Source organism: Ovis canadensis, chromosome 7 (assembly GCF_042477335.2).
Source record: "Ovis canadensis isolate MfBH-ARS-UI-01 breed Bighorn chromosome 7, ARS-UI_OviCan_v2, whole genome shotgun sequence".
In the NCBI taxonomy this organism is placed as follows: Eukaryota; Metazoa; Chordata; class Mammalia; order Artiodactyla; family Bovidae; genus Ovis; species Ovis canadensis.
Window position 1 is genome coordinate 68,152,919 of NC_091251.1, and position 26,101 is coordinate 68,179,019.

The 26,101-nt window shown below is 36.4% G+C and overlaps 1 protein-coding gene across 13 annotated transcripts in view; it reads left to right on the top strand.

Moving 5' to 3' along the window:
• The window catches only part of ATOSA (atos homolog A), an 86,214-nt gene that overhangs the window by 47,101 nt on the left and 13,012 nt on the right, over positions 1–26,101 (top strand). For 7 of the 13 annotated variants that reach the window (XR_011258237.1, XR_011258238.1, XR_011258239.1 and 4 more), the window contains 7 exons: positions 11,776–11,960; positions 12,836–13,038; positions 13,308–13,433; positions 14,204–16,046; positions 18,413–18,532; positions 22,229–22,308; positions 23,373–23,481. Coding sequence is in view for 7 of the 13 variants with exons in the window: in XM_069596480.1 (XP_069452581.1) it covers positions 11,776–11,960; positions 12,836–13,038; positions 13,308–13,433; positions 14,204–16,046; positions 18,413–18,532; positions 22,229–22,308; positions 23,373–23,481 (2,666 nt within the window). In the remaining 6 variants the exon portion in view is untranslated. The remainder of the gene's footprint in view (positions 1–11,775; positions 11,961–12,835; positions 13,039–13,307; positions 13,434–14,203; positions 16,047–18,412; positions 18,533–22,228; positions 22,309–23,372; positions 23,482–26,101) is intronic. The other 6 variants (XR_011258240.1, XR_011258241.1, XR_011258242.1 and 3 more) reach the window with 1 other exon arrangement.

Here is a 26,101-nt window from a genome sequence, read left to right on the forward strand (position 1 = left end):
GGCTGACTGAGCTAGAATTGGATTTGGACTAACTGTCACTTCTATGAAGTCTAATTTCTTCATCTGTAGATTAATTAAAATTCACAGTGTTCCTTTGAGTTTTTAAACTGAATTATATACAAAAGCCAAGACTCCCCCCTCTCCACTCCTGCCCCACTTTTTAACTTACCCCTGTTGTCTTGCCCACAGAAGCTGCTCATTTTTCTTTGATAATAAAGGGACTAAGCTTGGTTGTAATTAACTGTAAGTGGTTTTGAGTACACAAACAGAACATTGAAACATTGAAAATTCTTCTAATACCAGGAATCCTTGAAGATATGTCTGTCTGAGGGGCTTTCTAGAATCTATGCCCTGAGTAGGTAGGGTAACTTCTACTCTAAAAATGAGTCATTTTTTGTCTGAGGTGAAAAATAAGAATGAACTTTCATAATTGAGAATTATTAGAAACTATTGGTAGTGTAAAGTGGGCTCTTAGAGATGGTTCTCTGCTGATAATGTTTGTGACCTTGGCGAATGATTTTACAAATTTAGTTTTCTCATCTGTAAAGTGAGGGAAAGACCCACGTCATCGCATTTATTTTTATCTTAAGTTTAAGAAGCCATATGGTGCACTCTATGTGCCAGGCAATATTCAGAATATTTTACAAATAGCAATGCAGTCCTTTTAACTACCCTCTGAAGGTCAATACTGTTATTATTGCCATCTAATAGATTTTTTAAAAGCTAAGACAAAGAGAAGTATAAGAGGTATAACCTGTGCAAAACCAACCAGCAACTAGCAGAACTGTTTGCCTGATCTAAGAGTCCATGTTCTTAACTATTACTTTGTGCTACATAATGAGAATTAAGATGAGGAAGAACTTGATAAAATACTCCACAACTCAAAATGATAGAGATCATCTTTGTCTAACTGAATGTTTGGATTATGTGACAGTTAAAATTTGTAGCTAATTTTCAAAGAGCTAGATTATTATAAAAATATGCACATTACTTTGTTTTTCTGATTGAACCTCAGAATATTAATTGCTTTAATCATAATCTTGAATTTTGGTGGTTGCTATATAATGTATATGTACAGCAGAAATATTTGGTTGAATTTAAACAAACTACACACAAGTCTAGAAAGTTGTTTTTAAAAGTCAGTCTGTGATAAGTTAGTTTACAAATCACTTGCCTTTTTCAGAATAGAATGCTGAGGATCAGTTTAAGCTTTGTTCTTGGCTAACAAAAACAAAGCATATTTTTGTACTTGAAGGTACTCTTCTAGTGAAAATATTTATGTCACTAGTATTAATAAAATAATACTGTACATATAAAGTTGCTTTCATTTATAGCCACAGCCTCTAATTTTTGCGCTTGTCATTAAAGTTAACTTTGTCCTTTATTTTCTTCTTAAAGTTTTCTCATAGTGTATAAATCAAGTTGCACTGGGAATGAAAAAACCTAGATCCTGTGCAGCAGTATACATACAACTTTGAGAAAAAGGAAGTTAATGTCTTTTTACCTTTCTTCATTTGAAAGTAAGGTAGATTAGGCTACATAATTTCTAAGATCTTTTACAATTCTAACTTAAAACAGAAACACTCAACACATACCTATGAGACTGGAGCATGTAAATGAGAAACCGAGAATATTTCAGAGTATGTAGAACCTCACTCATTAGGAAATAAACATCAACAGAATATTAAGTATATTTTTATAAAGAAATGGATGGGTTACTATAACTCTGGAAGTTCTTGCAGTTTGGGAGAGAGTTGGCTCAAGTTAGCAGTACAGTCTGTGTATGGAACAGAGTGAAATATATACAGGTGGAGGTGAAATTTATGACCTTAGGATTGCGTGCCAATACCCTGAAGTAACCATTCATGGCGTAATGGCTTACATAAGTTCTGGGGAAGAGTACCAAGTAAGTGAAAGATCAGTGTGGAAATGAGTTAGGAAAGGACTCTTGTAGGAAAAATGGAGTCAGGAAAGTTCTTCAGAAAACTTGAGGCATATTTAATAGGTAAAAGAAAAAAGGTGGTGGCACAAGATGAGAAATGAGTAGAGCTTGGTATAGACAGTAGTTTGGATAGAACAGGGTTACATGTAGGGAGCAGTAAAAGAAGAGATTAAGAACCAGAGCTGAAGTCCTAAGCAGGCTCACCTCGGTTTATAACTTCTGGAGGCAGTGTTCATATCAGAATCTGCCAGTGCACAACCAGAGTAGCTGGCTCTGTATGGTGGCCCTGGCCCTAGTGTCAGGCTTAAGCATTTACACTGGGTTTAATTGACAGTTAAGGAGCCAGTAAAACAAACAAAAAACAAACAGAAAAATGTTGAGCTGAGAGGAATGTGGTGGAATGGCTTTACAGGAAGATTAATCTGCATCAGTGTGCAAGACAAATAAGGGCCTAGAGTCCTAGACCATAGCTAGGAGACTGGTGTAAATAATAAGAATCTAACTTGGTAACTGATTTGAAGTTGAAAAGGAAGGTTTAATTTCAAGAGACATTTGAAGAACAAATTAGTAAAATTCAGTTACTGGATTTTAGGCCCTGAAGAGGGAGAATCTCCTGCCCCTGTATCAAAGACTTAGAAGGGAACTTCTTTTATTCTCTTTTGGGATTTGGAGACAATTTTGTATGAGTGAGGATTCTACATGTGTAGTACTTATATTGTGATACATGAATCGTCATTGTGTTAAGTGAGGACTAGGAAAGTAGGCTTTTGTGTTTATCATGTGTACCCTTCAGAATAATTGACAATATATGCCACGTCTATCAGAGAAGGCAATGGCAGCCCACTCCAATACTCTTGCCTGGAAAATCCCATGGATGGAGAAGCCTGGTGGGCTGCAGTCCGTGGGGTTGCTAAGAGTCGGACACGACTGAGCGACTTCACTTTCACTTTTCACTTTCATGCATTGGAGAAGGAAATGGCAACCCAGTCCAGTGTTCTTGCCTGGAGAATCCCAGGGGCGGGGGAGCCTGGTGGGCTGCCGTCTATGGGGTGGCACAGAGTTGAACACAACTGAAGAGACTTAGCAGCAGCCACGTCTATCTAATCTTCCATCATCACCATCTATTGAGATCACTATTGTCAAAGTCACCAATGACTTCCTTAATGTCAAACCCAGTGGTCATTTCTTTGTTTATGTTTTATTAGACCTCATTACTGTTTGAGACAGTTGGCCACACCCTCCATGAAACTTTTTTTTTTCTTGGAACTTCCATTATACCATACTTGACATATACCAGCTCCTTTTGCTTGTTTATCATCTTCTACCAGATCTCTACTTGTTAGAGTGCCTCAGGCCTTTGTCATGAATTCTCACTATGTGCTTCTAGGTGACTCTTCACTCTAAATGCTGTCCAAGTGCCAATGTTTCCTGAAACTATATCTCTAACCCTGGAAAAAAAACAACCTCCTAACTAGTATACCCACTCTGATTCTTTTTCACTTATTTTGTTATTAACATATCTGTCAGGGCGATCATTTTAAAATGTAAATCAGATCATGTCATTTCTCTAGTTAAAACCGTCCAACAGCTTCCCACTGCATTTAGGATAAAATCTAATTTCCTTCCCCTTGCTTCAAAATTCTGTATGATATAGTCGCTGACCACTTTTTTTTTAATTGGAGGATAATTACTTTACATTATTGTGATGGTTTTTGCCATACATCGACATGAATCAGCCACTGGTGTCCCCCCATCCTGAACCTCCCTCCCACCTCTCTCCCCACCCCATCCCTCTGGGTTGTCCCAGAGCACTGGCCTTGAGTGCCCTACTTCATGCATCAAACTTGCACTGCCTTGATCACCATTCTAAACTATAATTCTTACCACTTTTCCTCTCTGCTACTGCCTTTCCATCCTTACTCACCTTCTTTTAGTTCCTGGGACATTATTGCTTCATTCCTACCTTAGACCCTTTGCTCAGAGTGCTCTTTCTCCCAGTTTTTTAATGGTTTGTTCCTTGTTCTGACCTTGGCTTAAATGTTATCTGCTGAGAAAAGCCATCCTTCAACAGTCAGTATAAAGCATTCACATAATTCCTCTCAGTTTTTGCAGTTATAGTATAGCAGTTAACACCGTCTTCATACCTATATACTGGCTATATCAACTGAGCCCAATTCTCTAACCATAACCTCTGCTCCTAAATCTTAACACCCTTTCTCAGATTCATCCATATATTTTTCATATTATCAATATAAGATACTAGTTCTTACCTAATTATTTTTAAAAGATTGCTTTTAAAGAGAAAAAAAGAAAGAAAACAAAGCAGAAAAGTATTTGAAACTTCTAAGTTCTAATTTCAACACCAGAACCAGTAATGCCATTGTCTATGTCTGTTGTTACGAATTCCTCTACTAAGTAACCACACTATTAATGTGATCTACTTAGCAGGGGTTTTACAGAACAATAACTAATTAATGTATATGACACTATGCAATTCTTTTATTTATATATTATTTTCAGCTAATAGGTTTTATCTTTTGTCTAATGCCAGAGACTAGAAATTTATTTAAAATTTAGTTTGTCTGTTTGCTTTATAGGAATCTATGCATGTGTGCATATGTAATCCCATGAACACATGATCATGACATTATTTCTTTTGAGAGTTGTGTTTTCACTTATGTTGTGGATAATCGTTGTCAAAAGTAGGTCTATATCATTATTTTAGGTAAAACTTTACCACAGTGCCTTTTTAACCAGGGCATTTTCTTGGACATTTAGATTGATTGCATTTTTTGACTGGTATAAATGCTGTAATAAATATCCTTCGACATTCAACTCTGTGTACTTGTTCTGTTATTTCTTTGGAATAAATTCATGGGAGAATCTTTATTCATATTACCAGATTGTTCACTATATGTTTGAAAGGACGTGATTTTTAGAGAAATTTTCTTTTTAGCAGTCCCCCAGGTGTTCTCATGCTTCATTTTATTCCATATATGAGGGATGTGAAATCTACTACCTTGGGAGACTTTAGAAGTAAACTTAACAGCATAGACAGCAGCCCAGTGATAGGAAGGACATTCTTCTTCCATTTCCTTTGGACAGAGCTTTGAAGTATTCTAGATTTTTTTTTAAATCAAGGATTCAGACACCACCATTAAGTGTTTATGATAAGTTCTGGTTCAGAGGGACTCCAGTTAGGTCCTCCCAAGAAGGAAATGGTGGTTCTGGCCTCTCCCCTGGGATTTTTATGAAGTACTTCAGAGTAGAGATTCATAGACTCTCAAGGTTGAAAGAACCAATGGATGTCTAATTCAGCTATCACTTGACAGCTAAATCCCTTCAGCTACACCCGGGCGATTATTTATCTGTCTGTTTGTGAGCATCCTTAGTGATGAAGAATTTATTTCCCAGGTTAGCCTGTTTCACCTGTGGATCATTCTGATTGTTTAAGATTTTCCCAATGGGAAAATTATTCACTTATTTGTTGGAGAGAACCGATGAAGAAGATGGCTGAACTCCAGAACTAGAAGAGAACGCCACTAAAAGGGAGCCAGTCTGGTCACAGCTTCTAGTCAGGCAGTGGTGTAAGCAGTGTCCCCATTGAAGTCTTTGGGGGAGAGGGACTCAAGAACTATGCTTTAGTTGATTGACTTCTATTCTCTAATGATCGGTCAATGATAGCTTGTGAAAATTTATAACAACCTTTCTGTTCAGTTATGTTTTAAATCAATTTATCTCTTAAAAAAAAAGGCTAATAGGTAAGCCTTTGCAGCCCATGTTTGTCTACGTTTCAAACACTTTTTGTTTTTATAAAAGTAAATTGTTTACAGAGACCCCCCAAATTATACCTTATTTCTGGGATAATCTATGTCCTTAAGATAGCAATTCATATCTAATGAATTTTCTTTATTATGTCATAAAATTTCCCAGTTCATTAGTCATATTCTTTACTACAGTAAACTCTACTGTATGGCAGAGGTTTTAGAAATTGAAATTTTCAAAATTTTAATAAGGCAACTTTTCTAATGACTAGTGTCATTTAGTATTATCATTTGTTAAAATTCAGATACCCATAAGTTTTTCCTGACAAGTTCCTAAAGGCTGTCATCATGTTGTCACATGCATTTAGCTAGTATTTTATGTGTTTCATGATACCATTGTTAGTCCATATTATTCCTTGCAGTAGTTTTGTAATAGTTACATAGATAACTAATAGGTAACCACTGTCATCTCTAATCTTTGTTTGGCATTTTTCATATAGTTAGTTAATACCCTGGCTAAATTCAGTAAGCCTTCCAAAGGATTGTAGACTCCAGTCATGGTTTTGGAGTATTTTTAGTTTCCTATTTGAGGAGGTAACGACCAAAACAACCAATTTCAGTCAAATATTAAATTATTCAAAAATGCTTTTTTCTAGTTTGGTTTTTATAATTTTAAACTTAATAATTTCTAGTATGTGAGTAAGCCATATCCTACTAGGCTTGTTTTTTGTTGTTGTTTGTCTTTCAGTAGGTCCTTATTGATTATCTATTTTAAATACAGCAGTGTATGCATGTTAATCCGAAACTCCCAATCTGACCCTCTCCCTCCATCCTTCCTCCTTGGAAACCATAAATTCATTCTCTAAGTCTGTGAGTCTGTTTCTGTTTTGTAAATAAGTTCATGTGTATTATTTTTTTGGATTTCATATATAAGTGATGTCATATGGTATTTGTCTTTCTCTGTCTGACTTACTTCACTTAGTATCAAAATCTCTAGGTCCATTCATTTTGCCACAAGTGGCATTATTTAATTTTTTTTTAGTAATATTCCATTGTATGTATGCACCACATCTTTATCCATTTGGAAGATGAATTATAATTTTAAAAATAGTATCAAATATGTATGAGACATTACTTAGGCTGTGGACCATCCTTAGTACTCACATGGAGTAGTTGACATCTTGGCAACACTCAGCATTTCATAGCTTAGGAGCAACTGTTCTGACACAGTTTTTAGCTCTCCAAGATTACCCCACAGTTTGAGAGAGGGAAAAGGATGAGCCCAGAGAAATTTTCTGAGAGCTAAAATCACGCCATGTTGCCAGCCCATGGCAAAGCTGTGCTAGTCTTGAAAACTCACAGAACCATCAGAGAAAAAAGGATGAGTGGATTTCTTTTTATGTCTTTTGATTCCCTCTGCAGGACATCATGATTTAACTCACTGTGTCTCAGGAGACCACAGGAGACCCTTGACTTATGACCTAATTGGTTCCTGGAGGAAAAATGAAAGTTCACACCTCTCTTTTATCCCCAGTTGGCACAATATTATAAATTATGGTCCTTTTCCTGGAAACAAACCCTGTACCACAAATATTCCAAAATATATTATTAAAATATATGTTGAATATATATTACTTATATTTATATTTTTACAAGTATCTATTAAAGTATATAAAAGCAAAATTTGTAGCCACAAAAAAAGAAAGCATGTTTGGGGTAGTTAGGGACTCAGATTCTGGAACCAGACTTACGAAGGTTCAAATATCAACTTTGCAGCTTCCTAGCAGGGTGATCTTGGGCAGTTATTTAATCTCTCTATGCTTTGGTTATCTATAAAAATGGTGGTAATAGTCCCCACCTTCTAGAGGTGCTCTGAGGATTAAATAAGTTAATATATAGAAAGTAGTGAGAATTGACAATGCCTGACAATTTCACCAAGTCATGTTGACTGCTATTTTATATGTTGTAAATGCTCATTTTAGGGAAACTTTTCGGAATGGCCTTAAAATACCAGCTCAATCAAGTTGGCTCTCAAGGTTCCTTCTTTTCCTAATAAGCATTCCTGAGGCTAGATCTAGATGCTTATCATCATACCCCCCTCAAGGCCATTCACAATCAGGCTCCACTCCTACCGTTTCTATACTTCTTTTTGTACAAATGCTCCCCTCAAGTTGTACTTACCCTTTACTAGTTCAGCCCAACATCTGCCTCTTTTGCAAAATTTTACCAGTATTATCTGAACTTCATTGGAATTTATTGTGTGCTTCAATGTTCCACTGTTTTAAAAATCATCTCTGAGTCAAACCATTTGAGACTAGTAGCTATATGCAGTACAACTTTGTGTTCTCTCGTCATCTACTTTGGGATGTGCTTAGTCGCTTGTGTGCCAAGTTGCTTTAGTCATGTCAAACTCTTTGTGAACCTAAGAACTGTTGTCCACCAGGCTCCCCTGTCCATGGGATTCTACAGGCAAGAATACTGGAGTGAGTTGCCATACCATTCTCCAGTGTATCTTCCCGAATCAGGGATCAAACCCAAGTCTCTTATATCTCCTGCATCAGCAGGCGGGTTCTTTACCACTAGCGTCAAATCTTCCTGACCCAGGGATCAAACCTCCATCTCGCATGTCTCCTTTATTACAGGAATGTGTCTCCTGTATGTACTGCTTAATTGGTAGAGATAAGAGAAAGCAGCCTTTTTAAGACTGTACTATAAATTGAATTTTGTGTGTGCATGTACATATGCATGCATGTCCAATCTGCATAGCAGGTTAATAGTTTTGAAAACTAACTGTACTTTTAAAATTGGAGGACTTGTAAGAAATTTAAAATTAATATAACTAAGTGAAACATTTGCAGGTTAGATTGTTTGAAACTGCATAGGAACCAAAAAACATCACACTTCGTATATTACAATCAGGCCTGCATCTCCTGTTGGATAATTATGAAATGTCTACCTCTGCAACTACTGCTACTGTGTGGCAAATAAAAAGAAGAACGCTGTGACTGTGAATGTCCACATCACCGAATTAGGGCTCTAAGAACTAGGAACTAGTTAAGGAATGAGAAAAGGAGAGAAAGGGAAAAACATACTTTTGGATCTGCCTCTTTTTCTAATATTTAATAGTAATAAAACATCTTAACTAAAAATATAAGATGTAATAAGACATTTTAACCTTTTGGCTGTTGGCGAAGTTTTCTTCATGAAAGCTATTATATTTGACATCTAAAAATATTATTATCTTAAAGGATTTTCTGTTGTTGTTCAGTCGCTCACTTGTGTCCGACTCTGCGACCTCATAGACTGCAGCACATCAGGCTTCCCTGTCTTGCACCGTCTTTGGAGCTTGTTCAAACTCATGTCCGTGAGTTGGTGATGCCTTCAAACCTACTTATCCTCTGTCATCCCTTTCTCCTCCTGCCTTCAATTTTTCCCAGCATCAAGGTCTTTTCTAATGAGACATTCTTTGTATCAAGTGGCCAAAGTATTGGAGTTTCAGCTTCAGCATCAGTCCTTCCAATAAATATTCAGGACTGATTTCCTTTAGAATTGACTGGTTGGATCTCCTTGCAGTCCAAGGCACTCTCAAGAGTCTTTTCCAACACCACAGTTCAAAAGCATCTATTATTCAATGCTCAGCCTTCTCTATGATCCAACTCTCACATCCATACATGACTACTGGAAAAACCACAGCTTTGACTAGACGGACCTTTGTTGGCAAAGTAAGGTCTCTGCTTTTTAATATGCTGTCTAGGTTGGTCATAACCTTTCTTCCAAGGATCAAGCATCTTTTAATTTCATGGCTGCAGTCCCCATATGCAGAGGTTTTGGGCCCCAAGAAAATAAAGTCTCTCACTGTTTCCATTGTTTCCCCATCTATTAGCCATGAAATGATGAGACCAGATGCCATGATCTTCATTTTTCGAATGTTGAGTTTTAAGCCAGCTTTTTCACTCTCCTCTTTAATCTTCATCAAGAGGCTTTTTAGTTCCTCTTTGCTTTCTGTCATAAGGGTGGTGTCATCTGCATATCTGAGGTTATTGATATTTCTCCCAGCCATCTTGATTGCAGCTTGTACTTCATCCATCCCCACACTTAGCATGATATACTCTGCATATAAGTTAAATAAGTAAGTGACAATATACCGCTTTGATGTACCCCTTCCCGATCTGGAGCCAGTCCATTGTTCCATGTCTTGTTCTAACTGTGGTTTCTTGATCTGCCTCTCAGGAGGCAGGTGAGGTGGTCTGGTATTACCATCTCTTTAAGAATTTTCCACAATTTGTTCTGATCCACACAAAGGCTTTATCATAGTCAATGAAGCAGAAATAGATGTTTTTCTAGAATTCCCTTGCTTTTTCTATTCCTTAATATTAAATATTTTAATTGACATTTACATAAAAATAATTTTATGCCGTAATTTTAAGCAGGTTTGTTATAAATGAAATTGAGGATTATCCATCAACATTTGATTTTTTTACCTGGTTAATTAAGAGTTTATTGTATTTTAATTGCCTTGTTTTTACTCTTTGTTCAGTTCAGTCACTTGGTCGTGTCCTACTCTTTGCGACCCCATGGACTGCAGCACACCAGGCCTCCCTGTCCATCACCAACTCCCAGAGTTTACTCAAACTCATGTCCATTGAGTTGGCGATGCCATCCAACCATGTCATCCTCTGTCATCCCCTTCTCCTCCTGCCTTCAGTCTTTCCCAGCTTCAGGGTCTTTTCAAATAAGACAGCTCTTCGCATCAGGTGGCCAAAGTATTGGAGTTTAAACTTTAGCATCAGTCCTTCCCATGAATATTCAGGACTGATTTCCTTTGGGATGGACTGGTTGGATCTCCTTGCACTCCAAGGGATTCTCAAGAGTCTTCTCCAACACCACAGCTCAAAAGCATCAATTCTTTGGCACTCATCTTTCTTAATGGTCCAGCTCTTACATCCATACATCACTACTGGAAAAATTACAGCTTTGACTAGATGGACCTTTGTTGGCAAAGTAATGTCTCTGCTTTTTAATAGGCTGTCTTGGTTGTTCGTAGCTTTTCTTCCAAGGAGTAAGCATCTTTTAATTTCATGGCTGCAGTCACCATCTGCAGTAATTTTGGAGCCCCTCAAAATAAGGTCTGACACTGTTTCCACTGTTTCACCATCTATTTGCCATAAAGTGATGGCAGATGCCACAATCTTAGTTTTTCTCCACTCTCTTCTTTCACTTTCATCAAGAGGCTCTTTAGTTCTTCTTTGCTTTCTGCCCTAAGGGTGGTGTCATCTGCATATCTGAGGTTATTGATATTTCTCCTGGCAATCTGGATTCCAGCTTGTGTTTCATCCATCCCAGCATTTCTCATGATGTACTCTGAATAAAAGTTAAATAAGCAGGGTGACAATATACAGCCTTGACGGACTTCTTTCCCAATTTGGAACCAGTCTGTTAATCCATGTCCAGTTCTAACTGTTGCTTCTTGACCTGCATACAGATTTCTCATGAGGCAGATCAGGTGGTCTGGTATTCCCATTTCTTTAAGAATTTTCCACAGTTTGTTGTGATCCACACAGTCAAAGGCTTTGGCATAGTCAATAAAGCAGAAATAGATGTTTTTCTGGAACTCTCTTGCTTTTTCTGTGATCCAGTGGATGTTGGCAATTTGATCTCTGGTTCCTCTGCCTTTTCTAAAACCAGCTTGAACATCTGGAAGTTCACAGTTCATGTACTGTAGAAGCCTGGCTTGGAGAATTTTGAGTATTACTTTACTAGTGTGTGAGATGAGTGCAATTGTGCAGTAGTTTGAGCATTCTTTGGCATTGCCTTTCTTTGGGATTGGAATGAAAACTGACCTTCTCCAGTTCTGGCCACTGCTGAGTTTTCCAAATTTGCTGGCATATTGAGTGCAGCACTTTCACAACATCATCTTTTAGGACTTGAAATAGCTTCACTCTTTGTTAGTGGATATAATTGAATTTGGGCTGTGGTATTAGTTTTTGTAGACATTAAAAAATGAATTCTTATCAAGGATACCTTAAAGCAAGGACCCATCTTTCTTTCTTTTCTTTCTTTTAATACTAGATACTCTGGATGAATATTTTGAGTATGATGCAGAGGAATTCTTGGTCTCTCTGGCCTTGTTAATAACAGAAGGACGAACACCTGAATGTTCTGTTAAAGGTCGGACAGAAAGTTTCCATTGTCCTCCAGCACAGTCCTGTTACCCAATAACTACAAAACATGAATGTAGTGACAAGCTGGCCCAGGTGAGAATTGTGTGTTGAATGTATTTTATCTGCCTTTTATATAAATTGGTTTAAATTCTGTCATCACCTTTATTACAATTTTAACATTCACATTTAAGTATAAAATTGGTTACAACATAAAGAAAAGTATAGTACATATTTTTTCCATCAGTAGGTAAGTGTGCTGCTAATTTCATACCTTTGTCCACACACATCAGATTTAAGATGATCCTTGTTAACTGTGAATTAGATTTCATTAGTTTTAGTCTCAGCCCTAGTTCATCAACTTTATGTTCTTGTTTATTTATTCAATTTATGTTTATTATTATTTTCCCCACATTAATGGGAGGATGCTTTTTACTGTCATTAATGTTTCTGTATAATACTGTTAAAAATATTTATTTTGGTATGTAGCATATAATTTGCTGTAAAGATATTTCTGCCAGTTAGTTTTTTAAATGTAGTCCAAATTTTTAAACTTCTAAAATCTTGTCTATTTTGAGTGTTTAGTGAAAATGAACTTTTAATATTTTGCTCTTAGACTGAATCTTTCATCTATAATTAATGATATCAAGATGAGACAAGGCTGGGTCATCTTGAGGCCTGTCAGACATTGTGCATGGCAGTTATTTTTTCACAAAATAGAGCAAAGATATCCTCCCACAAGAAAATTTGCATCATAATTGTTGTTAGCTACTAATCCCCACACTCTGGAGTTAATAGTGCTGATGCATTGTTCAGTGAGGAAACCTAAATAGACAGACAAGCCTGAGCAAAGCCCTTGAATAGGCGACTCATTTTCATACAGATGTCTGCTTTACAATTATACTTTTCGAATTGAAATATAAAACTGGATGGGCTATTGAGCCATTTTGCTTACCTCCATCTTCTCCAAGTGTCGCCAAGCCAGACGAACTAGGTCTGAGGTCGCATTGTTGTGGAAGAATAACCTTCCAATCATGGTGGAAGTGATGCTACTACCAGACTGCTGCTACAGTGATGATGGGCCCACCACCGAAGGAATTGATCTAAATGATCCTGCTATTAAACAAGATGCGTTATTATTAGAAAGATGGATATTGGAGCCAGTTCCTCGACAGTAAGTTGACCTGAGTTTGAAGTTGTCCCTGGTAAATTAGATTTTCCATTACTTTCTATAAATTACTTTAATGATATGTCTTTGAATCCTTCTATTTATGTAGTAAAATTTACCTATTTTGTACTTCTGTGACTTCAAGTGACACTTGTAAATGTACTCGCACACTCTTGAAAGCATATATCCTGAGTGATATATTTACCAGTTCGTTTCTAAAATTCAGTCACTTTATACTTGCTGACATTTAGATGATGCTTTTTTACTTTCCTTAGGAGTGGTGATCGATTTATTGAAGAGAAGACTCTCCTGTTGGCTGTCCGCTCATTTGTGTTTTTTTCTCAATTAAGTGCTTGGCTGAGTGTTTCTCATGGTGCTACTCCACGAAATATTCTTTACAGGTATGTCTAGGGCAGAAAAAGAACCATGCGTATACAGTGGTTAACTACTGAATGGTATTTGACCTTTTAAGCAGTTTACTTCCTTCATTTCTAAATGTAAGTGGATAAAATTTACTCAAGTTTTTCTCAAAGCATGTTAGAGAAGTTTAGATATGATATGACTCAAGATGAGTTTTGTTTCTTGGGTTAAATTTGGTGTAGAGTAGTTTTCAGAGAACTTTTAAGCTTACTTTGTAGAACCAACAATGAATTCATACCACCATTGTAAATAAAGTGGAAAAACTTTCTGGGCTGCTGAATTTTCACAATGGTAAACCTACTTAATTTTTAGATCTTGAAAACTGTAAACACACAAGCTGCTGAACAGCTGTCTTAACTGTCTCTTTAGGCAGTAGCCATGAGATAGAGAGTATGTCTAAATCACCTCACAGAAAGCATATAATTATAATAGAATTAACTGAATTCATTTATTTAGAAGCAAATGGAAAGTTCCTTTTTTCTATTTTGACAACTAATTTTGAATTACACTATTTTTTAACTTTAGTGCTTTATTACTATAATGTTCTTAAAAAGAAGATTGTCTGTATTGCAGGCATAGTCTATTTATGTTGGTTTTGTTAGAGTGACATGCATGGTAAAGTAGATTAAAATCTCAATAGTAATTAGTGCAAACAAAGGTAAGTATATGATTGTTTAAAGTTTTGAAAATAATATATAATAATTATATGTTTCATAATCCATTGATTCCATTTTTTTCTGTGTGATTCTAGAATCAGTGCTGCTGATGTAGACCTACAGTGGAATTTTTCACAGACTCCAATTGAACATGTGTTTCCTGTTCCCAATGTTTCTCACAATGTGGCCTTGAAAGTCAGCGTTCAGTCCTTGCCCAGACAATCTAATTATCCAGTTTTGACCTGTAGTATTCACACTAACATTGGCCTTTATGAGAAAAGAATTCAAGAACATGAACTTAAAACCCATCAGCACCGAAATTCTACAGAAGCAGATCATTGTAGTACAGACAGTTCACAACGTGTTTGCAGCAAACAAACTTGGACCATGGCACCTGAAAGCATAATATTACATGCAAAAAATGGCACAACTCCAGAATATAGTGCAGCTGTCAAAAATGTCAAGCTATATCCAGGCACTGGTAGTAAATCTGACTATGGAACATCTCAAGGCAATATTTTAGGCTTCAATAGTATAGGAGAGAAAAAGTCACATGAAACATCAGTGAGAACCTTAAAATCATTTTCAGTGGTTGATTCCAGTGACTCTAGTCGCCAGAGTTCCTGGCAGTCAGTTGGTGAGACTAATCCTTTAATAGGCTCTTTAATTCAGGAGCGGCAAGAAGTTATTGCAAGAATAGCTCAGCATCTGATTCATTGTGATCCAAGTACTTCCCATGTTTCTGGACATCCACTTAATATGCAAGAATCTAGTTCACTTAATTCAAAACTTTTCCGTGTTTCACAAGAAAATGAAAGTGTACGAAGATGTAAAGAAACATTCTCTGTCTCTTTTGGCAGTCCAGAGCTCACCTCTTCAGAAGATACCAGTGAAGGGAAGATTCGAGTAAAACCAGAAACTCCTCGAAATGACACTTGCATCTCTAATGGTCTTCATTCTCGTCAGTCTGTTGGTGAGACTAATCCTTTGATAAGCTCTTTACTCCAAGAACGGCAAGATATCATTGCAAGGATTGCTCAACACTTGGAGCATATTGATCCAATGGCATCTCACATGCCCCGGCAATCATTCAACATGCAGGACTCCAGTTCAGTTCCTTCTAAAGTATTTAGGAGTTCCTATGAAGACAAAAATTTATTGAAGAAAAACAAGGATGACACCTCTGTTTCCATTTCTAATACAAAATTTTCCTTGTTAGATGACATCAGTGAAGGGAAAAACTCAATATCTAATAAATATTTTAGTTCTTTTAATTGCAACAGTAAAGTCAAGCCTTCTTTGCAAACTCAAACAAGAAGAAATCTGTATAAGGACAATCCTAGTGAAATCCAAAGTACGTTTCAGGAGACACAGAACAAAGCTACTGGTTTAATGACCCCTTCAAATATATCTCACTGCAAAGAAAATAACTTTGATTTGACAATCAGGTTAGAAAACACATGTTCTGAGTGTCAATTTAAGAAGCAAGAAATTAACGATGAGATTGATAAAGAGCATTCAAATTGTAACAGTATTGACAAACAGATTTACACAAATAAGTATAAGGACAAAATAATAAATGAAAATTATAATCCAGAATCTTTTAGCAATCACCAGTGTGATAATTCAAAAAAAAATGACTTGAAAGTAAAAGTTACTGTGTTGGAAATGTCTGGATATCTGAGTAAACATGAAAACGAGTGCTCAAATAAAGACCCAAAAAGGCCTAAGCCATGTGAACAAAACACTCAACTTAATAGTATAGAAAATTATCTTATTAAAGATAGTGAAGGTTTCAAATGCAAAAAGCTAGACCAATTAAGAAATGAACAGGATAAGAAAGATCCGATTGATGAAAACTCTCAAAACTCTTCTCAGAGAAAGAATATAAAAGACTGTTTGTCCACATGTGAACAACTGAAAAATAAAGAGGTGTTGGTAAGTAATTTCTAACATTTCAAATATAATCCTCAAATACTTGTTATGGTTTAAATTTTGTTTACAGAAGATCTTGTTATAAAGGCCCAAGGTGCCCATTGTCTATAGAGCAGACTATCTGGCTACAGATCTAGTATCAACATCCTTATAAATTAAACTACCCACTTAAGAGCAAATGCTAGGTAAATTCTTCCTCTTGCCCTTTTTTGTTTATTTCAATACTGGGAACGGTTGCTGGAGAGTAAAAAGGAGTCAGAAATGAAACTTGTTATCATTAGCTTAATGTGTTATTTGTTAGCAACTCTGGCCCTTTACGAGCAGAGTGCCCATTGTGTTATGCCTCTGCCCAGCTAAGGAATATCTAGTGAAATCACTGACCAGTGGTCAAAATACCTACATTCCAGTCCTGACAAATTTGGACCTTGAGTGAAGCTGAATAAATCACTCACTTCTAAAACTTCCAGTCTCCTCAATTTTAAAGTAAGAATGATGAATCTCTTTTGCTTATAGTTGTGGTAATAATTAAATTGTAGATTTTTAAACATTTTTTAAACTTTTACTTTACTACATAAATCAGACATACTTAAGTTATTTCCATTTTATTTGTCCACCAAACCACTTTTTAACTTTAGAAAATTATTATTAGACTTAAATTTCCTTTGTTTCTCTAAAAAGCATTACAAATTTATATCTCAGTTATATGGAAAACTACTTAGCTGCCTTGATCCAAATCTCAATGACCTTGGTTCATCTTCTTTATTAGGCAGATTAGTCTTGTTGGACATTAGAGTCTTAAAATTATGCCATGTTGCCAATTGCTGTTTTTCAACAGAAGATTTCCTCTCCTCCAACACATGGGTTTAATCAAATTTCAGTTTCCAATTTACTAAAACGTTAATTGTCACAAAAACCTACCCTGACCCTAAGAATACTAGCTTTTCATGACCCTTTCTGGTACATTATAGGGAGGCTTACTTTGACCATGGTATTTTTCAAGCCACTGTGATTAGTTTTTTTCATGTTCTTACTTTAAATATTGGAGAAGGCAATGGCAACCCACTGCAGTACTCTTGCTTGGTGAATGCCATGGATAGAAGAGCCTGGTAGGCTGCAGTCCATGGGGTCGCTAGGACTCAGACATGACTGAGTGACTTCACTTTGACTTTTCACTTTCATGCATTGGAGAAGGAAATGGCAACCCACTCCAGTGTTCTTGCCTGGAGGATCCCAGGGATGGGGGGAGCCTGGTGGGCTGCCGTCTATGGGGTCGCACAGAGTTGGACATGACTGGAGTGGCTTAGCAGTACTTTAAATGTAATTATATAGCCTTTGCTATGTGCCTAGGCATTCTTATGAGTGTTTTATACATGTTGGCTTACTAAATCCTTTCACTATGATGTGAGATTAAGTGCTGTTGCTAACTAAAGTTTGCAAATGTGGACTCTAGGCCTAGAGAGGTTATATAACGTGCCCAAGGTAATAAAGCTAGGAAATGATAAAGCCAGGACCCATTAGTTCTTTCTGATTTATATTCATGTGTTTTCATGAAATTTTGATTTCTGAGTATAAACTTGCATAAATTCTTAAGAAATAGTCTATTTCTTATATCACTTCAAAAACATGGTACTGTGACTGTTTTAAGTATATTTTAAAATTCACATTTATATTCTTGTATCATGCACTAACTACCAAATTATATTTTCTGAGGAGGGCTCTTGCTATTGACATAGTTTCGTATTTTAGAATATTGTACTAATTTTTTCTAACTGTGAGAAGTTATTTTTTTCACAGATTAAAAGAATTTAATATTAGCTTACTAATGGTAGACTAAGTATAAAATACATTGACCTGACATGCTGTAGTCCATGGGGTCACAGAGAGTCGGACACAACTGGGCCACTGAACAACAACAAGGCATACATTAGACATACTTTCTTTATTTGAGTTTATTCAGCATCTAGAAAAAACTCGTAAACTCTGTTTTCTAATTAAAGTGTATATAAATGTGTGTGTATGTGGTCTTCTCTTGTGCCTCAGATGATAAAGAACCTGCCTGCCACTGCAGGAGATGCAAGTTCAGTCCCTGGGTTGGGAGAATACCCCAGAGAAGGAAATGGCAACCCACTCCAGTATTCTTGCCTTGAAAATCCCATGGTCAGAGGAGCCTGGCAGGCTACAGTCCATGGGGTCGCAAAAGAGTCAGACACAGCTTAGCGACTTAACAACAAATAATGAATATGTGTGTATAGATAGGTTTATAGGTCATTAACTTTACCACCAAGGATGTAATACCTCAGTACATATTAAGACTAAATCTGAAAACAAAAAACTTGAATGTTACTATTAAAATCTAATTCTTTTCCTAGCAGAAAACTATACCATTTAGACACTCAAGTGTCTGGCAGAAACATAATTTTCATTCCTTGGATGGAACCTCAACCAGAGCCTTTCATCCTCGAACTGGATTGCCTCTTCTTTCCAGTCCTGTAAGTGTTTTTCTCTTATTTTTTTTCTCTTATTATGTAAAATGTTTGCAAATAATTTTATCCAAATTTTAATTGAAAATTTTAAATTTAAGTGCTTCAAAATAAATTTTTAGTGGGAAATCATTTTACCTTTTGATATACTTAATACCTAAATGTTAATATGGAAAAAGGAAAAGTGGATAAAATGCATTTATTATGTTATGATTATAAAATTTGTCTGAAATTCTCAATGTCTAGCATATTAATTCTTACTAAATGTAAGGAAAATAAGTGTCAAGTATATTTTTTATAAATAGATTTGTGTTATAGTACTGAGCCTTGTTGACACTACCAGCTGAATCATCTGGGATTCAGATTTGTGGCTGTCTTTGATTTAGGACCTGTATAATTAATCATCTTATTTTGAGATAGAGGTTTCCCCTTTCTACATTTACAAATACAGATCTGAGTGTGATGGTTAACAGCTTTGTTTTGGAGTCACACCGACTATTCTCTAGCCATGTGATGTTCAGTTCAGTTTAGTTCAGTTCAGTCGCTTAGTCCTGTCTGACTCTTTGCAACCTCATGAATTGCAGCATGCCAGGCCTCCCTGTCCATCACCAACTCCCGGAGTTCACTCAGACTCATGTCCATCGAGTCCGTGATGCCATCCAGCCATCTCATCCTCAGTCGTCCCCTTCTCCTCCTGCCCCCAGTCCCTCCCAGCATCAGAGTCTTTTCCAGTGAGTCAACTCTTCGCATGAGGTGGCCAAAGTACTGGAGTTTCAGCTTTAGCATCATTCCTTCCAAAGAAATCCCAGGGCTGATCTCCTTCAGAATGGACTGGTTGGGTCTCCTTGCAGTCCAAGGGACTCTCAAGAGTCTTCTGCAACACCACAGTTCAAAAGCATCAATTCTTCGGTGCTCAGCCTTCTTCACAGTCCAACTCTCACATCCATACATGACCACTGGAAAAACCATAGCCTTGACTAGACAAACCTTTGTTGGCAAAGTAATATCTCTGCTTTTCAATATGCTATCTAGATTGGTCACAACTTTTCTTCCAAGGAGTAAGCGTTTTTTAATTTCATGGCTGCAATCACCATCTGCAGTGATTTTGGAGCCCCCAAAAATAAAGTCTGACACTGTTTCCGTGACATTAGTTGAGAAATATTATCTCTCTGAGCCTCAGTTTCCTCATCTGTAAAAAGGGAGTGATAATGTCTGCTTTAGTGTTAGGAGGATGATTAGTATCATTCCTGACATATGGTAAGCATTTGATAGTTAGTCACTAGTGCTGCCATTTCAGTTAAACTAAAGGTAAACTGTTATTTTGCTACTAATATAAAATAATTTTTGTTTTTATGTGAGTGTTTAAAGTAAAGGCAAAGCATATGTTTAAAAAATAATTTTTGAATAAGAGATCTAGATTTAAATTATAACTAGGACCTTAGGTATTTGTTTTAGAGAAGTTGAATTCCAAACAATATAAAATAATCCCAAATATTTGACCTACCTATGAGATGCTTTCAAAATACCCAAGTGATCAGGAAACAAACTTGCATCATGCTGATGTAAAGACCACTACATGCAGAATTCTGTTCAATATGGTCAACTGAGTTGATACAAGATCCTTCCTCTTTCCTAAACGCAGAAATACTGGATAAAATATAACACAACTTATAAATACATAATATAGTATATGAGCAGGAAAGACACATTTCCAAATACTAACTAGGGGTGAATTAATTATGGCTTTCCAGAATATCTAAATCTAATATAATGCTAAGATTTAATGTTCCTGCTGGGTCAGGAGTCAGGTCTATACCAATCATAGCTGAGACCTAAAACCAAACTCCATAAAGCCAGAACAGAAGAGGACAGCCATTCTAGAAATGGGAGAGAGGAGGGGAAAAAAATCACCTATTTAATTAAAAGGTACAACAGGAAGGTATAGATTAGATGGGAAAACAAGTCCCCCAAAGAATTTGGACCTAAGCCTAAATCACCCCAAGATAGGGGGCTCCAAATTTGTGCTATATATGAGAAAACATGAGATTATCCCACATCTATAACCCATGGCACCAAGGATTTATTTTCAACAATAGCTCCTGCTAAAGATGATCTCAGGGGAATTAAAATTACAAAGCACCTTAAAAGAATCAACAAGAGAAAGAAGGAAGGGAATTCATATTTAGGAATCTTGTTATCAGAGCAGCATGAAAGATAATTAAAAATAATTCTTTGTAAAATTTTCCGGGATATAAATGAAGATAAAGACAGGGAACTGAGATAACAGCACATGTGGAATTGGAAAAATAGAAATGAAAAATATAATTGAAGTGTACACATATGTGCACATACCCATATACATGAATTAAATGGTAGACTGAAATCATCTGAATAGAGATTTAATAAATAGACAGACACATGTTAAGAAAGCACCTGGAATAAAGTGCAAAAGGAAAGAGAGATGGTACAGTATGAAAGTGGCCTGGAGGATAAAATGAGATGTTCAATATAAGCCTAGTAGAAATTCCAAAAGGAAGAGTAGATAAAGAAAATGCAGTATTAGAAGAAATTAAAGTAGAAAATGTTCCTGAATTGAAGACATGAGAATTTGGATTGACTATTTCACATTAAGTTCTGACTCCAAAATATAGCATGGTATACTTATACAACTCTCAAAAATATTGAGATTGTTTAGACTTTCAGTATCATCTGTATCACAAATTAGACCAATAACTCAGATACTTTAATACATATTTAACTTTAATTTTAGAGACAAATTCATCTAACCTGCATGTTGTATGTGATTTTACCTTTTAATTTACACTGGGATCTTTGACTTTTAGAATATTTTGAGCTAGTTGGTGGTTTGTCTTAAATGTAATTTGGTATACAATAGTGATTGAAAATCCAGAATAGTATTTTTCAAAACTATTCTCTGTGAAGCCCCAGCCAGGGTTCTTAGAAATGTGCACTGGGGTAAGGATAGGTAAAGGAACAGTGGAGTTGCCAGGACCCCAGGCTCCCATCACTGTTTAATTCTTTTGCCCCCTTTTATTGTAAAACTATAAATCATTTATTTCTACCACATTCAATACAGAAGTATGTAAAGTAAAAAGTAAAAATCTTATTCTATATTAAGATTACATGTAAAACTTGGTTTTAGAGAAAACTGGTTCTGATTCTTTATTCATTTATTTGACTGCACCAGGGTCTTAGTTGTGGCATGTGGGATCTAGTTCCCTGACCAAGGATCAAACCCAGGGCCCTGTATTGGGAGCCCAGAATCTTAAGACACTGGACTGACTACCAGGGAAGTCCCCAGTCTGGTTCTTAAAAAAAGTCAAAACCTAGGGAATTCCCTGGTGGTCCAGTGATTTGGACTTGGCACTTTCACTGCAGTGGCCCTAGTTAATCTCTGGTCAGGGAACTAAGATCCTGCAAGCTTCGAGGCGTGGCCAAAAAAAAAAAAAACCACAGTAAAAGTGCTTTTATTAATCACTTGTTTATTTTTTAACTAGTTAATAAAATGAAGACATAGGGACAACATGTAATAAAAAGGGTGATTTTAAGTACACTATTAAGAGAGAAGTTCTATTATTTTTTAAGATATGCTTAGCTTTCATTTGAAATTTGTTTGATCAAGTCAAGAAAAAATAGTCTTTTGAAATTCTTTTGAAACCTAACAAGTGATTATTTTAACCTTAGGTTCCTCAAAGAAAGGCACAATCAGGTTGCTTTGATCTGGATTCTTCATTCCTGCATCTGAAAAGCTTATCATCTAGAAGGTATTTATCTTAAAATTGATTTGTATATATGAAATAATATTACACAAAATTCTAGCCTTTCATAGTAAATGATGTTGATTCTGAAAATAAAAATTTTAACAGGAGTCTTATTTTTCATTTTATCATTTTCAAGATGATTTCACACATTCAGTTATTAAAGATGAGAGAGATTAAGACAATGCATAGCTAACTATATAATGGCATCATAATAAACAAACACTTAACATTGGTTTTAACATTTAAGTGGGTTTGTCTGCTTCTGGTCATTCACCTCCTCCTTTGTCTTACACGCCTTTGCAAAACAGCCTTGGCAGTTTGTTCCATGTTGACAAATAATACTCTCATTATATGCCTTAGTCACATAATTTTGCTTTGTATTCTAGTTCTTAACTTAAAATGAAGATTGATATAGAAGACTGCATTCAGTTCAGTTCAGTCGCTCAGTCATGTCCGACTCCTTCCGACCCTTTGAACTGCAGCACACCAGGCCTCCCTGTCCATCACCAATTCCTGGAGTATACCCAAACTCATGTCCATTGAGTTGGTGATGCCATCTAACCATCTCATTCTCTGTCGTCCCCTTCTCCTCCTACCTTCAGTCTTTCCCAACATCAGGGTCTTTTCAAATGAGTCAGCTCTTCACATGAGGTGGCCAAAGTACTGGAGTTTCAGCTTCAACATCAGTCCTTCCAATGAACACCCAGGACTGATCTCCTTTAGGATGGACTGGTTGGATCTCCTTGCAGTCCAAGAAGACTACATTATACTACTATATATTTCCAGTAGATGCTTCTATGTGATATGTTATAAATTCCACCTTGAAATCTAGGATGCTTTATATATATTCTTTATCAAATACAATAACAAAGATTATAAAATCCAGAATTTAAGATATTTCATATCTTAACATTTGATTACATTAAATTTTGATTATGATACTTCAAGTAAAATTGATCAGATCTTCCTAATTTAGTTTTGTACAAAAGTAAATTAGAAAACAGTATTGTTAATGTGCCCATTTGCTGATTTTTTCTTTTTTAATTTTTTGTTCTGTTTTTAAATAGTCCTCAACCATGTTTAAACATTGAAGATGATCCAGATATTCATGAAAAACCACTTCTCAGTTCTAGTGCTCCACCTGTAACAAGTCTTAGTCTCTTAGGAAATTTTGAGGTAATGTTTTTTAAAACTATTTTAAGAGTTGATGTTTCTTAACCTAGATCCATGGTGCTATATCATTTGTTTTTGAAAAGGAAATAAATAGATTATATTTTTCTAAAGCCTTGAAATCACCTTCTTTTCTTCCTTTCCTATTTTTCCTTTTTCTTTTTTCCTTTTCCCTTTCCTTTTCATGACAAGTGAAGTTGGGAGATTGTTGGCAGTGATAACGTACAGTTGGGTAGCTGGTGGGAAGAGATGGAGCACATGGGTGAAATCAGGTTGGATGGAGGTATCCGTTACTCTACCTGGAAAATAGACCTGACCACATCTTATCTGGTAAAACTGTCTCTGGGATCCAGAAGGGATTGATGATGGGCTGATAGAAGCTGATTCATCATCAGAGGAGGTTGATTTTCAAAATCAAATGATTCTTTGTACTTTATTTGCAACTTCTCTGTTAATCTTAATTTATTCTAAAATGAGATTATTTTTTAAAAGTCAAATGGTCTCTCATACATGTGCTGCTTTATTTAATGACTGTTGTACTTGAGATCAAGTATATCAAGGGTTTAGTAGTCTTCAATTAGAAAAGTCTTAAACATTGTACTTGTAAATGACATTAAAAATTTTTTTATTGAAATACAGTTGATTTACAATGTTGTATTAGGTTATGCTATATAGCAAAGTGAATCAGTTGTAAATATGCATATATCTACTCTTTTTTAGATTCATTTCCCATATGGGTCATTACAGATTATTGAGTAGAGTTCCCTGTGCAGTACAGTAGGTCCTTCTTAGTTATCTGTTTTATATGTAGTAGTGTGTATATATTAATCCCAATCTACCAATTTATCCTGCCCCACTTATCCCCTGTAACCATAAGTTTTTTTTCTACATCTTTAACTCTTTCTGTTTTGTAGATAAGTTCATTTGTACCTTCTTTTTAGATTCCACATTTAAGTGGTACTATATTTTATTTATCTTTACCTGACTTACTTCACTTAGTGTGGTAATCTCTAGGTCCCTCCATTTCGCTGCAAATGGCATTATTTCATTCTTCTTGTGACTCAGTATTACTCCATTGTATATATGTACCACATATTCTTTATCCAATCCTCTGTTGATGGACATTTAGGTTGCTTCCATGTCCTGGCTATTGTAAATAGTGCAACAGTGAACATTAGGGTGCGTGTATCATTTTGAATTACGGTTTTCTCCAGGTATACCAGTGGGATTGCTGGGTCATATGGTAGCTCTATTTTTATTTTTTTAAGGAACCTCCATACTGTTCTTCATAGCAGCTATACCAATTTACACTCCCACCAACAGTGTTTTTAAAGAATTCCTTGACAGTCTAGTAGTTAGGACTCCCTGCTTTCACTTCAGGGCGTAGGGTTTCAATCCCTAGTCAGAGAACTAAGAAACTGCATGCCATGAGGTACAGCCAAAGAATAAATGAATGATTTTGTATTTATGGGTGTGTGTGTGTGTGTGTGTGTGTGTGTGTATACACACATTCCAATCCCAAAGAAAGGCAATGCCAAGGAATGCTCAAACTACTGCACAATTTCACTCATCTCACATGCTAGTAAAGTAATGCTCAAAATTCTCCAAGCCAGGCTTCAGCAGTACGTGAACCGTGAACTCCCTGATGTTCAAGCTGGTTTTAGAAAAGGCAGAGAAACCAGAGATCAAATTGCCAACATCCGCTGGATCATGGAAAAAGCAAGAGAGTTCCAGAAAAACATCTATTTCTGCTTTATTGACTATGCCAAAGCCTTTGACTGTGTGGATCACAGTAAACTGTGGAAAATTCTGAAAGAGATGGGAATACCAGACCACCTGGACTGCCTCTTGAGAAATCTGTATGCAGGTCAGGAAGCAACAGTTAGAACTGGACATGGAACAACGGACTGGTTCCAAATAGGAAAAGGAGTACGTCAAGGCTGTATATTGTCACCCTGCTTATTTAACTTCTATGCAGAGTACATCATGAGAAACGCTGGACTGGAAGAAACACAAGCTGGAATCCAGATTGCCGGGAGAAATATCAATAACCTCAGATATGCAGATGCCACCACCCTTATGGCAGAAAGTGAAGAGGAGCTAAAAAGCTTCTTGATGAAAGTGAAAGAGGAGAGTGAAAAAGTTGGCTTAAAGCTCAACATTCAGAAAACGAAGATCATGGCATCTGGTCCCATCACTTCATGGGAAATAGATGGGGAAACAGTGGAAACAGTGTCAGACTTTATTTGGAGGGGGCTCCAAAATCACTGCAGATGGTGACTGCAGCCATGAAATTAAAAGACACTTACTCCTTGGAAGAAAAGTTATGACCAACCTAGATAGGATATTTAAAAGCAGAGACATTACTTTGCCGACTAAGGTCCGTCTAGTCAAGGCTATGGTTTTTCCTGTGGTCATGTATGGATGTGAGGGTTGGACTGTGAAGAAGGCTGAGTGCCGAAGAATTGATGGTTTTGAACTGTGGTGTTGCAGAAGACTCTTGAGAGTCCCTTGGACTGCAAGGAGATCCAACCAGTCCATTCTGAAGGAGATCAGCCCTGGGATTTCTTTGGAAGGAATGATGCTGAAGCTGAAACTCCAGTACTTTGGCCACCTCATGAGAAGA